This window comes from Lactuca saligna, chromosome 3 (assembly GCF_052625555.1).
Source record: "Lactuca saligna cultivar CGN05327 chromosome 3, ASM5262555v1, whole genome shotgun sequence".
Taxonomy (NCBI): domain Eukaryota; kingdom Viridiplantae; phylum Streptophyta; class Magnoliopsida; order Asterales; family Asteraceae; genus Lactuca; species Lactuca saligna.
In genome coordinates this window covers 28,146,996-28,163,612 of record NC_136419.1, presented here as the reverse complement: position 1 = coordinate 28,163,612, position 16,617 = coordinate 28,146,996, and the positions used below count along the sequence as shown (strand labels likewise).

The window sequence follows — 16,617 nt, the reverse complement described above, 5'->3', positions numbered from 1 at the left end:
CCATCTTTGTAACCGATTGTTGAGTTCTGATTTTGAAATTGATGACTCTAGAGATGAAATTGAGGTATTGAAGTGTGAAGGTTGGGTCTAATTAATAGTTTTGTGGCTTTGAATCTATGTTTTGTTATAGGGGGCATTTGAATCGGTGGGAAGGGGACGAGATTGTTCGTTATATTGTCAGTGATTTGCAGACGAGCAAAGAGGTAAGAGATGTGGGTTATTAACACGAAAGAAGCTAACAAACCAGAGTCGACTCAAGGATTTTGAGATTGTGTTTTTGAAGGAGAAATTGGAGGAAGATGAAAGGGAGAACAAATTGACCGAGAGGCAATTGAATTTGAGTGGTCCTTTATCGCGTCACGAAAACCTTCATTTCACAAAATTGACTCTAACTGATTTCGTATTAGCTCTCAAGCACACCATGAAAGCGATTCGAAGTCTGGTAAAGTTCATGATTACTGAAATGGCATATTCGAATTGGGATCTGGAAGCAGCGACTGAATTGTTAATGGCTTTGAATATTGTCTTGGAGCAGTTTCTCAGCGATATCTTTAGTCTCGAGTGATGGGTACATAGATGGAGCTGATGATTTGATGATGAAAATAAGGAATATGAATTTGGGTTTGATTGATTGACATGTGGTTATAGATTTTTAAAGGAGTATGACACCATGTTTGATTGTAGTTGTTGCAGGTTTTCAAGATTCTGAGGATACATGCTTACTTGGCACTTGACCAAACAATGCTACCTTCTAATGTGGGTAAAAAGTACCAAAATGACTAGTAAAATACAAGTTAATATCCTTTAAAGGCAAAAATAAAATCACAGAGAGATTATTTAAACGATTATACCAAAGATTGTTGGGTTACAGTAACAATAACCTTATTAAAAAATTTCAAAATATTTTTAAAATCAAGAAAGACTAAACTTAATCACACCTAGGATTTACAAGTATTTGTATACGGAAAAAAAAAATCAAGCCTTTCATAAAAATCAGGGGAAAGAGTCGGATTAGAAGGCTCCAACATGTAAATGGACTATTGAACCCTCTATCTCTCTTCTTCGTTCAACAAAACTGATAATAAACCCTAGCAATCCATCACCAAAAAGATCCGGGTTTTACTACATATTCAACATTGCAAACCACCGGCCTCTAAAGTAAATTGGGTATGTCTTCATCTTCATTCTCTTATGCTAAAACAGGATAGTCATCCATCTCTGCCAAATTTTTGGGTTCCTGTATACTCAAAATATTGAAATTCTTATACTTGAGCAATACTTCAATGGGGTTTCTCATAAAGATTCATCTCAACTTTTGAAGCAATCGCAAGTTTCCCGTTTTAAAGTTTTTAGGGTTATTGAATAATGAAGTTCCCTATTATTGAGCAATAATTCTATATCAAAACAGTTTAGCCACCAGCTCTGCTTATTACACTCTGTTAAAACTCAATTGGAGACCCTAATTTCTCCTCTTAACTGGAAAAGTTTCCATGGATTTTCCACATTACGCTTCATCTCAAATCTTCAAGCAACTCCAAGCTACTAATGTTAAACGTTTTTAGGGTTCGTATCCCTAAACTGACGTACCTCTTCATTTCTCTATTTACATATGTTTAAAATCTTGATTCACCTGTTTGATTTGGTTTTTAATTTCTATTAATCCGTTCCTCGTTTTTCTAGACTTCCAAAATGACCAACGCCTGTGTCACTAGACTCCACATACTTCCCAAGAGAATGAAATTCCAGTCCAATTTCTTCCGACCATTTCCCACCTGCGCATCACCATCATCAACCTCTCTACCCTACAACCCACAACAATGGCTAACTTTGACTTGTCAACTCACCCCATCAAACTCCCCTTCCCCTGCCCAACGTTCCAAAGAATGGTTTGCCCTCAGAAAAGACCGATTAACCACCAGCACCTTCAGCACTGCTCTCGGTTTATGGAAAGGCAAAAGAAGATCCGAACTTTGGCATGAAAAAGTCTTCCCTTTAGATACAGAATCAAACATCACACTCGCTTCAAAACAAGCCATGGAATGGGGTGTTGTGAATGAATCAATCGCCATTGAAAAATACAAAACAATAACCGGACGTGAAGTGAGTTCATTAGGGTTCGCGACACATTCGGAAGATAAATTCGATTGGATCGGTGCATCACCAGATGGGCTTCTCGGGTGTTATCCAAATGCCGGGATTCTCGAAGTGAAATGCCCGTTTAACAAAGGGAAACCGGAATCAGCGATTCCGTGGTCGAGTATGCCTTTTTATTATATGCCTCAGATTCAGGGTCAGATGGAGGTTATGGATAGAGATTGGGTTGATTTGTATTGTTGGACGATAAATGGAAGTACGATTTTTCGTATATGTAGAGATCAAGATTATTGGAATTTGATACATGGTGTATTACGTGAGTTTTGGTGGGAAAATGTGATTCCGGCTAGGGAGGCTTTGGTGATGGGGAGTGAAGAGGAGGCTAAGAAATATGAACCGGAATCAACGCATAAGTTAACGGGATTGGTGATTCATAAGAGCTTGAAGTTGGCTGGTGAGTCGAAGCTTTTGTGTAGAGAAATTGGAGGGAATGTTGAATTTATGTAACAATGCAATCGGTTTGGTGGTATTTGTTATTTATAATAAACTTATATTATATTCGTTTCTAGTATTTCTTGAAATTCTTTTTATACATGATGAATTTTGATGTTGGATTTTGACCATAAATGGATATGGCAATATAGTGTCACTTTTTTTGTGGGATTTTGAACCCAAACACCACACAACAAGATTTTATGTTTTTTACACTTAGACACAAATTTAAATTTCAATTTTGATCTCTATTTCATTTTGTGTTGTGTTCGATCGACAGACCCATTACGAATAGGTTTTTGGAGGCCAACACTTATCAGAACCCCATAGCTAAGTCTCAATAGCAGCAGTAAGGCTCGAGGCTTTTCAAACTCCATAACTCAACAAATTCTCTATTTAACTAGAAGACGGGGGAGGGGAAATAATGATTTGAGAGGATGAAGAATCTTCGTAGGAAATTAGGAATTAGGAAATACGGCAAAGCCCAGTTGTCCGTAAAAATAGCAACAGATATGCATACATGTTCATGGGGTTAAGGACTTAAGGTCATAATTAACGCTAAATTTTTTGAATTGTGTTTATTTGGATACTTAACTCCTTTTAAATTTTAAAAATTAAATTACAAAATTGAGTTGTGAAAAAACATATAAAAATAAAGTTGTAAAAACGAATTATGAGAAAAAAAAAAAAAAAAAACATATAAAAGACCAAATTAGCACTATTAAAAAAAAAGTTCAGCGACCATAGATTATAAAAAGTTATGGGTTGTTGCGGATGGTAACCACTTTGACAAAAACTAACACATTTTAGTTGCCTTTTAAAAAACTAAAAAGAAATCGAGTGAGGAAATAATCATTTAAAATGTTCAGTGATTAATCGTGACCTTGATTCTATAAAAAAATCTATATGCCCACATAAGCACAGAAAAATGAATGATGTTTTTGAAGCATTTGTCAATTATAGTTATCAAATAAATGATCAAATTTAGTTCCATCCGCTTCTTTCTTACATGTAAAAAATACTTTATGTCGTAAAACACTTTGTACATTTTAATAGACAACCGATGTCTACCTTGAACAAGCCACTTTCGGCATCAATCAAAAGATTTCGAGTTTGAGCACAAACAAAAGTAGAATGAGTTGAGTTAGAGTACAGAAGGTAGCCACATATAACCACTTCATTCAAATATATGGTATTATGAGCTTAAAACATGTATCAAGTCGAGTTTAAGTTTATAAAATCTCGATTCGAGTCACAGTTGGTACACCACAAACATGACATTTTAACCATTAATAAACATTTTTTTAACAAAAGAAAACACGGTACACACCACAAACATGACATCTTAACAATTAATACATTTTGTAACAAAAGGAAATAAGAAAACATCAAATGAAAATACAAGAGTCCAAAGAACAACGACATCGTATCTGAATCCACGTAAAGATCCAGCCAAACACCACAGACGGGTCAAAACCCAAAACCCATCAAATGCAACATGCAGAATCAGATTAATACACGTGTAACCCAGGCAGTCAACACACCAATATCCGACCCGCTCCACCCACCCAACTCCACAGCACGTGTCTACCCCTCATCAAACCATCACGAACCCACATGGTCAAAACTTTGACCATTTACACACCTCCTTCCATTCCTCCAATTATAACCGTTGAGATTTCACCAATTACACCCGTACCCGACAGCACCACGTCAACAAGAAGTCACATCCATTGCGCACGTGTTCTATCTATCTGACTTCTTTTTTTAACTTTTCCTTTTCCAATTTTCTCATCACCCTTCAAGAAAAAAAAAACACGAAAACCCCAGGGGCCTTCCATAAACCAAACTATATCCATTTCTAAAAGATGTTGAAGAGGACGAAAAACTCCACCACATAGGAGCAAGCAACGTCATACCGTGTGACGTGGCACCAGCACGTCAAAAAACATCAACATCCATCTGTTGCACCTTTTGACACCGTGGCATCTCCTTCAAGCACCCAGAACAAAGATACTCCAAAGAAAACGTTTCTTCGTATTCACTGTTATGCACACAACGACCACATTGAGCACATCGAGGTATGCAAATTATACAAGCCCTACATTGATCTTTCCCAAAACACCCTTCAGCTGGACAATCATACACAAGCCTCAAATTCTGACACCTTGGACATACTTCAACGTCTATATCACGTTCATCATCTGGTAGATACAGATTCCCACGATGATAATAATGAGGAAGATAATCATTTTTCTGAATGTTGTTGTCATCACTACCCAACAAAAGCTTCAACTCTTTGAAGTGCTCATATGTTATCCCATAAAACCCACCTGTTCTTATGTGTTTGATACCCGAAGTGCCACCTGTCCCTGACAGCTTGAAAGCCTTCAAGTTATTCAAAATACCATCGATGCTTAATCTTGTACATCCAGGAACAGACAATTTCGTCAACTTTGGGTTGGTTTCCAAAACACGCTTCAATCCATCATCTGTGATTCTTGGGCATTTTATAAGAGTTAAACATCTGAGATTACCTTCTGATCTGTTGGTTAATTGGACAAGAATATCATCGGTGATCTTCTCACTTAATGGCTGATCAATGTGAATGGTTCTCCATAATAACGAATCGCTACGTATTGTAGAAGATAAAGTTTTACAAACACATTCGAGTAAAAGAAGATCTTTTGTTCCAAGATAAGTGAGAGCAAGAACAAACGCTTCATGAGGGTCTCCTCCTTCGTTATTGGATGTTGTGGCGTCTTCATCATCCATGAAACTAGCACCACCTTTATCATCAGGTGATTCATTGCTTGGAAACGATTGAAACCTCAGGGCACTGTTCCAGATCAGATTGAGACCTGCATATAATCTGTAATCTTCATTTGTGTTGGCAATGTTGTTTCTGACATATTGCACGTAGTCCACTTCAAAATCTTCAAGCCACCCGGTGATGGCTGTGAAAGTTGTGCTGATATCGATCTCCATACCAAATGGATCTGAAGGTAATAAGTCGATTATGTCTGTAGAAACTGGATCTGGTGAACCACCAAAACGATCATGGATCTCTCCATTACCATGTCTAGGCTTCACGAAGCTTTCTCCCCCTCTGTCTGACATGCCTTCCACGACATACCCATTCACGATCCTCAAGGGTGAAATCAGATTGTCTTCGGATGTATGAGCAGGAAAAACTGGCCGCTGAGAATAGTTCAGAGCCATTTTGTGTACACCTAAAAGAAATTTATATTTTCCCGGAGACACGAAACTGAAAAAGGTACTTCGAAGGAAACCCCAGATTCAGCTAAATCGCCAAATCAAAATCAAAACAGGAATATTACGTGATCTTTTTTTCTTCTGTAGATTTTTTTGCTTTTTTTCTTTGTTTCGATGATTACAGATTACCTAGACCTAGAAAAAGACGAACAAATCTCAGACAAGAAAACCCTCAATTTTGGGGGCAAACTAAAATAACGCACCGAAAAATCTCACGGAGTTTCTTGTTGGAACCACTACCTATACGAATATATATCAACTACGAGATATAGAGAGAAGACCGCAGAAAGGAAAACCGAACACGATAATCACTATACAATTAAAGAATCAATGAATAATAATGCCCTAGTATTCGAAATTAAGACCTAATCCACCTAACCAAAGAAACAAATATAAAAGAATCAACGAGTGGAAGAATATGACCTGATTTATATCAGAAAACCTACGATTTTGCTCAGAACAAAGGCAATCGATAGAATTGAAAGGAACGATGGATAGGGTGTCGTCGTCTGTCGAGATAATCACAACGCTTTGAACGTCGGTCAATCGCCGTGAATGTGGAACACAACCGTTATGAGATAGTATGATAGATAACAAGAATCGAACGGAAATCCGATCCGAGTCGAGTCGAACGAATCTGTCGATGGGGTTTCAGGGGAGCGAGATGGACTTTTTAGAGAGAGAAGGGTTATCTCTAGAGAGAGAGTGTGGGGAAGGGGGAATATGGAAAAATGTATTACTACGACTAGAAGAGGATAAACCGACACGTGTCTGGCTGGTATAGTTTTACTGCTTCTTTCTCTGAAGGGAGCCGGGATTTTCTGACTATTTGCGGTGGGTTTTACCGGTGACCGGTTAAACAGAAGTGTGGTCAAACTCAAAGTTCTTTTTCTTGTTAAATTTATTATTAATATTATTCTCATGGTTGAAAACTTGCTTCGTGATGAAGAAATTTGATGGTGAAAGTTTATTCAAGTGTATGGATATGGATTACTTTGCAAAATAATTTTATGATACGAAATTATCGGAATTAGGTTCAATTAATTAAATTTAAAAAATATGAAGAAAACAAAGACTTTCGTTAAAAAGATAAATAACATAATTATCCTTTTTAAGTATATATTAAAAATAATATTCAAATTACAGATAATCATATGTTAGGATAAATACCAAATACTAAACCAGATTACTTATAAGTTAATTTAGAAATAATAATAAATTAAACAGATTTTTGTTAATCATTGAAAAAATATATATATTCTAATTTTACCAATGGAAGTTTCAAGTTTGTTATTTTTTTTAAAGAATTTTTAGTCATACATAACAATTTATGTGTTATATATTTGTATTGTATAACTCCATAAAGCACAACAAATTGTGTATGACAAATAATTGTTGTGATGTTATATTTCCTGCTAAAGAGGGTTTAAAAAATTAAACTTTTAAGTTAAATAGAAAAAAATCTTCAAGTAAATAAACCATTAAATTATAATGGGTTTTATAATATAAAGTTTTAAACACGGTGCTTCATTTTGTTCTAAAAAAACTCATGAATCCAACGCATTTTATTAAATATTCATTTTTTCTATTTTTTGTGAACTGTGATATGTTTCTTAATAAGCCATAAGTATTTTTGTATAGTGGATATTTGTCAAAATTGTTTCAAATAATCATAATATGTTATTAAATTTTCACACTTTATTATTATGTTTCTAAGATTCCACGCATGTAACATACCAAAAATGTTTTTTATTAAACAACACCTTTAGATGATATGTTTAGGGATACCTACATGAAGAAAGCGTGGACTCTTAAATATGAAGTATTGAATGTAGAAAAATGGGCATTTATAGATATTGCAATCATTTTATTGTTGGAGATGGCAAAAGATTTTATATGAGACGAGTCATTTCTTTTTATTTATGCCCATATATAATTTGGCCCATTTCTTCCTAAATCTAATATGCCCCAGCCTTTAACATGTATGTAGAGATGTACTTAACTTGGTAACTGCATACTAGTTGGTACATATCCCCAACCTTTTTGCATAAGAACTAGTTTGATCTAGTCATTGTTACTTCATACATGGGTTATATGGAGCTATAAGAAAGATATTACTTCGAACCAGGTCAATATGTGCAATGGTTCCATGTTTGGTTCGTTGGTAACTACTTCATTTTCATGGAATTCTCAATACAAGAAGTATCATCCAAAAACTACTTAGTTAAGTGTTTAGACATAAAATCAAGGCATCATAACTTGAATTTCACAATTAAATCAAATCACTAAACATTCAATTACATGTGTCCATTTCATCAATCATTCAAGACAAAATTTCACAATTGGTCCATGTGGTTTACAGAATATTATCGCACTTTGAGGACTTCGTAGCAAAAAGTCACGCCACTGTTCCTTATGGTTTCGGTTTTTGCGCGATTGGTCTTTGACCCTAACCCCGTCACTTTTGTACCGTTAGTGCAGGGTAGTTTTAGCTTTTCACATAGTAGTCACTGTAATAATCCTTCATTATGCACATAATATACACATGATCTTTGCAATTAAGTACAAAGATCATCTTCCCCAGCTACCCATTATCCTTTCGCATTCATCATCGTCTTCTCCAACACAACACAATGTAAGGATCATCCTCCAGTTCGATTGAAAACGATAATGGTGTTAACATTATGGCCAGTTCGTTCCAAACACACGAAAACATCAAACTATGATTTGGAAAGGTTATACCATAAGTGACTTACTAACGTGGTCATAGATTTTGTCGATTTGAAATTACGCCCAAATAGTTGATTTTTTTTTTTTGTTATTCTTTGTTTCAGAGGGAATAAGCAACTACTTCATACTGAAAATTCATCACGGTGGGATATTCACACAAAAAAACCTGGAAGAAGGTACGTAGATGGAACAATAGACTATGTTGACTTCGTAGATATTGACGTTTTCTCCGTGCATGAGTTGAATACAATGGTTCAAGAAATAGGGTATGCAGAAGGGAAAACTTTGTATTATCATTTTCTTATTCCAAAAGGAGAGTTGGACTTTGGTATCTTACCTCTAGGAAATGATGGGGATGTGCATGTATTGTCAAATTATGTGGGAAAAAAAAAACCTATTAAGTATCTACATAAAGCATGGGCATACAAGGGTTAACAATTATTTTTTATCCCCAGCAAAGATTATTTTTGAGGAGTTGGTTAATGATGTGTCCCTTGAACTAGATAGGAACAAAAAGAAGGTAAAAGATGTTAGATCTTCTAGGAAAAAACTAGACTACTCCCAGTCCATTATGCCATATGGAACATTTGGTGGACCTTACCAAGTGATACAGGGTCATTGGTGTTGTCGACGCCAATAAAATTAATAACCCTAATATTTTACACTAAAATAGTATATAATAGTAAAGGGATTGTATCCACCGATATTGGTTCAATTTAAATCTCTATGTAAATCACTTGTTCAAGTACTTGTAAAACAAGAGTAAAAGTAAAATGGGAGGGGGATAAATCTTTTTGATTGTTTGAGAAAATTAAAACTAAGCTATAATGTAAATATGACAAGTAAAGAAATAGATGATTTGATTAAGTTTAATGAAGTAAAATCGGTTGATTTTGGAATACACCACATGGATGACATAGTTGACTTATCATTAGACTAAATGGAACAACACTTATAAATAAATTTAACTTGGCTATAACAATTCATAAGCACAAATTACCTCAACTCTTCTTTGTTATTAAAATGATTAGAGGAGCTCCAAACACATTTTCTTAATTAAAGTCAGAAAACCAATGAAGCATGTAATCTTGTGAAAATCAATTAACATTAAGTTTTAAGAGTTACTATGTAACATCCCAAAAATGCAGTCCAAATTTTTTGTTTTAATTCATAAATAAATACTATGAGTATCATACATCATATAAAAACCATAAACATCGTGTGTCTCATAAAGGTTATAATTACCTGTCAATATATCAAAGTCATGTCAAAACATCAGAGTAAATCATCCCAGACTAAAAGTTGTGTGTGTGCCATGCAGTCATCCCGGACTCTTTCCCTTGCTAGTGGAAATACCTGAAACCAAAAACTAAAAACTATAAGCACGAAGCTTAGTGATTCTCCCCAAACTACCACATATCATACAAATAACATGCAACTAGGAGATACGGGCCCCGCCCACTCTCATGGAGATTTGGGCCCCGCCCACACTCTGTTGTCTAGGAGATTCGGGTCTCGCCCACACTCTGCTGTCTAGGAGATTCGGGCCCTGACCACACTCCACTACTAACATGCATACATGTATCACACAAACAACAAGTATATCTAACAAACAATCACATCACTATACGCAAACAATACTGCGAGATTCGGGCCCCGCCCACACTCGACTATTATGAGACTTGGTCCCCGCCCACACTCAACTACTAATATATCACATACACGGGCCAGCCTTGGTGCCTTAGACCCGTTCCTACTGAAGGAAGACTCACCTCACACTGTTGAAGTCCCATTAACAAAACCCTAGTTGTTGGATGATAGATTCCTGAATCAGTCAACATCAAAATAACACCCAATTAATAATTGGGTCCCAACACATATCCATAAGTCCATGCTTAGGGTAAAAGACTACTTTACCCCTAACTTAGCTTGATTCAAGTCCAAGGCCCAATCCAAAGGCCTAAAGTCTAAAAATGAACCAAGGCTTAACTATGGCCCAATTTTCCAAATTGGGCCCAAACCTCTACAAGTACATGGTCTTGCCTTAAGGCCCAACCATTTATTCCTGGTCCAACACTTGACGTTGTGATGGTCCAATATCTCATAATCACCAAGGCCCAATTATGGCCCATTTATGGCCTAATTTTCCAAATTGGGCCAAAACCTTTCCAGTAGACCTTATCCTTAAGCCCATTCCAAGTGTTCTAGTTCATTTACTTGGTAATAGTTGTCCCATCAAAAGTCCAAACATCTAGGGCCAACAACTAAGTCTTTTAGCCCTTTAGGGTCTCATTAGGTCAATTAGGGTTTTCCAAAGTCGGGCACCACCCACTACCACCTTGGGTAGTGGTGGTCAACGACGGCTCACGACAGCGACGGCCACCTCACGGTGGTGGTTATGGTTCTAGTCCATGTTTATCCAAGCATCCCAAATGAAATCTAACACACAGAAAGCACACCGCCACCCAACGCAGCGGCTGGTAGCGGCAGGAGATGGCAGCCACCACCTCACGGTGGTGGTTATGAGTTTTCTTTATTATACTATTCACTAATTACAATTTACAATGCTTAAAGCCAAAAATAAACACATACACTAATAGATAAACACACACACATACACCTTTGTGGTGGCCGACGGTGGTAGATGGTGGCAACTACGACCTTATGGTGGTGGCGGTGGATTTCTTGGTTTTCCGGCTAGACAAAACACATACAACACACGCTAACAATGGAAATATAACAGAAGCGGTACTGATGGCGTTGACGGCGGCAACCACCATGGCCGGCTGCCACAGTGGTTCTTCACGACCCCAACTCGACAAAACGCCCACACAACGCACCCACATCGCAATCGCAAGCCCTGAACTCTATCACCATTCTCCGTTGATAGTAGAAAACGCCACGAGCTCATCCACCCATGAGTTGGTAGGCGGTAGAATAAATATAAGAAGAAGCGTGGCGATTTAGAACAGCAACAACAGTCATGGTATCGGTCTCGACCGTCGTCAAAGTTGCAAGCGGTCGTCGGTGGTTGGTTTCTGACCTCAAAAATGGTGGTGGCTGCGTTAGAGATCGTTGAAACAGAGGTGGCGGCAACAACACTTGGTGAAATAGCCGCATGTCGGCGATGGCAACAAATTGAAACCATCCTAAACACCTTCGATTGGTCCTTCCTGATAACAACATCATCTCGCGATTCCTCCTGGCAACACCCGACGTCTGGCGACGGGATAGATGGTGGCGACTGCTCTTTCATCCACTAGGGTTAGGGTTCCTTAGGGTTTATATACCCGACTCACTGGAACTGATTGCCGCAGAAATGGTATGTCCCTCATGAAATTATTTTGATTTTGCTCCAATATTTACCCTTTAAACCCCACCTTCTGAAACCCTTTACAAATTAAGTCCGAATTTTACCAAGCAACCCCCCTCTACAAATCCTTTTCAAATTATGTCCATAATTTACTCCTTAGCCCCTGCTTCCATAAGTCCTTTCATATTAGGTCCAAATGACACCAAAATAAAAACATATTTTCTAAAAATCTTTACGAAACTAATCTGAAACTTACACTTTTAACCCACGACTTCTAAAATTGCGACAGTTAGCTCTCGAGACCAACACCTTGCTATATAATTATTGATTTTAGGGCTACTATACATTCATTAATTTATTTATTTAATAAACGGAGTGTTACAACTCCCCCCCCCCCCCCCCCACTTAAATTAGATTTCAGTCTCGAAATCATTCCTTACCATTCCTCACACGCTAACCCACTCTAGTAATATAGCCACAACCCCAAGCATATCCCCAGCCTCCCCAAGGCATTCTAAATCATCCCTCGCAGGGTTCTAAAACTCGAAAATGAACGAACTTCTTGCAACAAGATCACATTTACTCCGTCTGAAATCTACAGTCTCTAAGTGGTCTGGCCCCCTGACAGACCGCTCATACTGAATCATTATTGTTGAGCCCAGTCCACTTATCCCTCAACCAACTATTAAACTTCTGATAAATCGAGGTTCCCATTATAAAACATGATCACAGACCCAATTATCCCTGTAGATCACTTATACTTGGCTAAGGCTCAGATAATCCTGTTGTGTGTAACTACGCATAACCCACGAAATCTATCATTCCATCCGTACTAGCAACCGAAAACACAAATACTAATACTGCCTAAACATAGAAACTACCCGAAATAGCATGTTGCCACATGGTTGCTTTCCAAAATCTACTGAGACTTGTCTGGTGTCAATTCGTTCGCCAATCATTTGAAATATCGGGTTTCGGCCCGGTTGCAGAGCCAAAGGACTCCCATATAGTCGCCTTACACAACTTCATAACGAAATCCTTCTCTGTCAATAATTATCACTAGTTATCTTGTCATTGTAGCTTTAACGACCTTCTGATCTAACTGATCAGGTCGATACATCGAGTCCTAATGTCACCAACTCCAAGGCTAAAAGTGATTGCTACCTGAACGATGGTAGCCTTATATCACAAGCAACCTTAAGCAATCCATTGCTTCCTTGATCTCATAAATATAGTGGCGTTCCGACAGTTGTATCCCTGGCTCCACCAGGTCTAATCCCTCTGGGGAAATCCATAAATCAATTCGTGGATTTGCCACGCCCTCACTGTTACACCCGAACTGATCGGTACTACTGTTTCTTACGAGATCTAACAACACTCCCATGCTATCTACCAACCTAGTGAATGTTACGGCTACACCCACAGTCTTACAACACTCTAGCACTATGTACTAACTTTGTGAATGCTACGAGTATACCCGCAGACTTACAAAACTCTATCATTATCTGCTAACCTTGTAAATGCTACGGATACACCCACAGGCTTACAACACTCTAACATTTTCTGCCAACCTTGTGAATGCTACGGCTACACCCGCAGACTTACAACACCCTAACATTATTTGTCAACCTTGTGAATGATACGACTACACCCGCAAACTTACAACACTTTCCATATTGGGCTGAACACGCGCTTAACCTAACATTCAACTGAACTCATGTCCTGAATGGAATCCCCAACATGATTCCCTAAGGCCTGCTATCACGTGACCCTGATGCATCAGTACCGTACCCATGCTCGTGATCAAAGCGTCACAGTAAACCACGAAATCATCTACACCCTTTAGCAGGGTGAGAATCGCTGCCTCGCACAACCATTGTCTGAGAGTCTCGAAGGCTGCCTACTACTCAAGCCCTCATCAAAAGGCCACCAACTTCTTGGTCAATTGGGTCAAAGGAACTACAACCTTGGAGAAGTCTCAAATAAATCTCCTGCCATAACCCGCTAGACCTAGGAAACTCCAAATCTCAGTTGGAGACCCCGAAATCTCCCACTGCATCATGGTCTCCATCTTGGTTGGATCGACTAGTATACCCTTCTGGTTGAAAAGGTGCCCAAGAAATTGCACCTCACGTAACCAAAACTCACATTTATAGAACTTTGCAAAAGGTATCTCCCTCCTCAGAGTCTCTAGCACCTCCCTCAGGCGCTCCTCATGCTGCTCCTCGGTCTTGGAATAAACAAAGATGACATTGTACTCTCCCAATCCCGCAATTAGGGAAATGATATTTCGCTATCTGCTAATAATTCTCATTATGCAATTGGCATATAACATATCTTGAAAATATAATTCAAACACAAACAGATGATAACGAATAGTTACACTTACTCAAACCCTTGGAACAAAAGGCTCCATTGTGCAGTTTCCCACAAGCGCTGCATCGAACCTGGCCCTGTTGGCCTCTCAAAAGCTAATCTGAAATCTTGGGTCTCCTCTCGAGACCCTTCAGTATAAGCACTGATCTAGTTCCATCTTCTTAATCTGCTACAAGTCAATATCTAGTTCTCGTGCTTTAGAAGTTATATCATTGAGGGTCTCGCACCCCGAGATACTCACAATCTCCCTGCCATCATTCTGAGTATGTCCTGATACCTTACCTTTTTCGTTTACTCATCTGCTGCATATTGTGGTACCAAGTAAGCTATCTCCCGAGACTGGTAAATTCTATATATGGAAATGTTATAGCAATAGACTGGTAAAGTATCAGGTCTTTATGTAAGACATTATGGATCATGTCCAATATGCTTTGGGTATATGATCGATTACATATGCTAAAATATTCACCTGTTCTAATTTTCCAAATGCCTAGGGCATTAAGAGGGAAAAAGGACTAGAATTGGATATGACTAAAGTTATTAAACAACTGCTAGGAACAATCCAAGGTTCGCCAAAGATTGGTTGCTTATGGATAGTTGGAAATATAGTAATGGATGGATCATATTGAAATTATTATTAATAAACAGGATTCTATTAACAATGAGTTGTCATATCGAAAATATGGAAATGTTTCCATAATGAGAGTTGGATATCAAGAATTTATGAGAAAGTTAGAAACTTTTATGCAAGAAGGACATTTAAAGGAGTGTGCTTTGAATATGAGACTTCGGATCTATGGAATTGTCCTGTAACAATCTCCGATGGAAAGTTTTGTAATTGAAAAAGTCTATGTGACTTGTGTATATAGTCATTACAAAAGGATCACTGCATATAAGTTTAGAATCTAATAAATTACAGTAAATGCCAAGAACTTGGTATTCTTACACTTACGATAAGGATTTGGAATTGTGAAATGAGTATCGTTGGAAATGTTTACAATTGATCTATTTCACAAAGTAAGGATCGTAGGTAAACATAGTGTGCATGCTTGGAGCATGGGATAGCTTTTGTTTTTAATTCAAGTATTAGTTGATTAATCTAAGCAATATACAATGAATAAGTGTAATCAAAATGGTGATTAAATAAAAGGTGTTTTATTTATACTCAAAAGTTTTGGGGTCATATAGGATTAGTATTATTCTTGTGTTTCACTTTGCATGTTTTGACTTCCCGAATAATAAGATTATTAAAACCATCCACAATCGACCATACTTTGGAAGTAGATAATGAGGCTAGACTATCATGAGTTGGCTTGTAGATTGTATAAGACGTTAGACATTGCAAAAGTTTGCTACACCATTCATGAGTACTCCTGAAATAAGATTTGAGTATTGGATTAACCCACAATCACCTGAATCACTTCATGGAATTTATCACAAGTGATTGTGAGATGATAATATGATATAATCTTCAAACTAAGATATATGAGTTGTTGACTATGAGTTGGTTGTGCATTGATGATACGAAAACGCATCAGTAACTTGATGTTATAAAACGTATCGTTGTGTATGACTTAATGAGTAGTTAATGCAAGCATATAATGTCGAAGTTTATCTGTTCCTTTTATCCTAAGAGGATTGAAAGCGCTATCTTGGGCCCATCGATGATTATGTTTTAACTATGTGTCGGGCCCGGTCAGAACTAAATTGATGTGCTCAATTATCTTATATGTCAGAAGAATCGGAAATCGAGAAGCAAACTGCAAAACAATAAGTATGACTATGTTCCATGTATTTTTCCGCATAGATATCTTGAGAACAAAGGAATATATGATCCCTTATCTAAAGGACGTGTCACTTACTGGGTCAGATTAGACAACGGATTTTGAAAGCTACGATTGCTAAGTCGGATCCTGAAGTCGCATTGGCAGCTATAGTTATTAGACTTATCCAAGTGGGAGACTGTTGGATTTGGTGTCTAAGCCCATAACCATAACTAGAATGTACTTGACCCGATTGTAGCATGGTCCTTTTGGGTTGCCTTCACCAGTGCAATTTGATAGGATGGACTTTTGAGAATAAGGTTATTTATGATTTATTAATATATTATAAATATAATATATTAATTGAGAAATCATATTATTTAATAAGTATTGCTCAAGAATTAATTTGGAATTAATTTTGTAATCAAAAGACTAATTAAATATATGGGGGTTGATTATGTAAATCAATGATTCTTATAGTATGGGCCAATGATCCATGGTTATGTAGGATGGGCTAAACCAATGTGATATTCCATGGAGGTTTAACCCATGGAGCCTAAGTAATATGAAAGG

General features: G+C 37.5%; 2 protein-coding genes across 3 annotated transcripts; one reads left to right on the top strand and one right to left on the bottom strand.

The window, feature by feature from the left end:
* Positions 1-987: 987 nt before the first annotated feature.
* LOC145034912 (uncharacterized) lies at positions 988-2,665 on the top strand. Of its 2 annotated transcripts, XM_078983470.1 has the most exons (3): positions 994-1,167; positions 1,409-1,563; positions 1,681-2,665. In XM_078983470.1, the coding sequence occupies exons 2-3, from the start codon at positions 1,546-1,548 to the stop codon at positions 2,599-2,601; spliced, it is 939 nt and encodes a 312-aa protein (XP_078839596.1). In that variant the 5' UTR covers positions 994-1,167; positions 1,409-1,545; the 3' UTR covers positions 2,602-2,665. The 2 variants fall into 2 exon arrangements, with proteins under 2 accessions (XP_078839597.1, XP_078839596.1); XM_078983471.1 differs by lacking the exon at positions 1,409-1,563 and having other exon boundaries at positions 988-1,167.
* Positions 2,666-3,848: 1,183 nt separating this feature from the next.
* LOC145034910 (F-box protein SKIP14-like) lies at positions 3,849-6,591 on the bottom strand. The gene has a single exon (XM_078983469.1). It carries the CDS (start codon positions 5,806-5,808, stop codon positions 4,528-4,530), a length of 1,281 nt encoding a protein of 426 aa, XP_078839595.1. The 5' UTR covers positions 5,809-6,591; the 3' UTR covers positions 3,849-4,527.
* Positions 6,592-16,617: the final 10,026 nt, after the last annotated feature.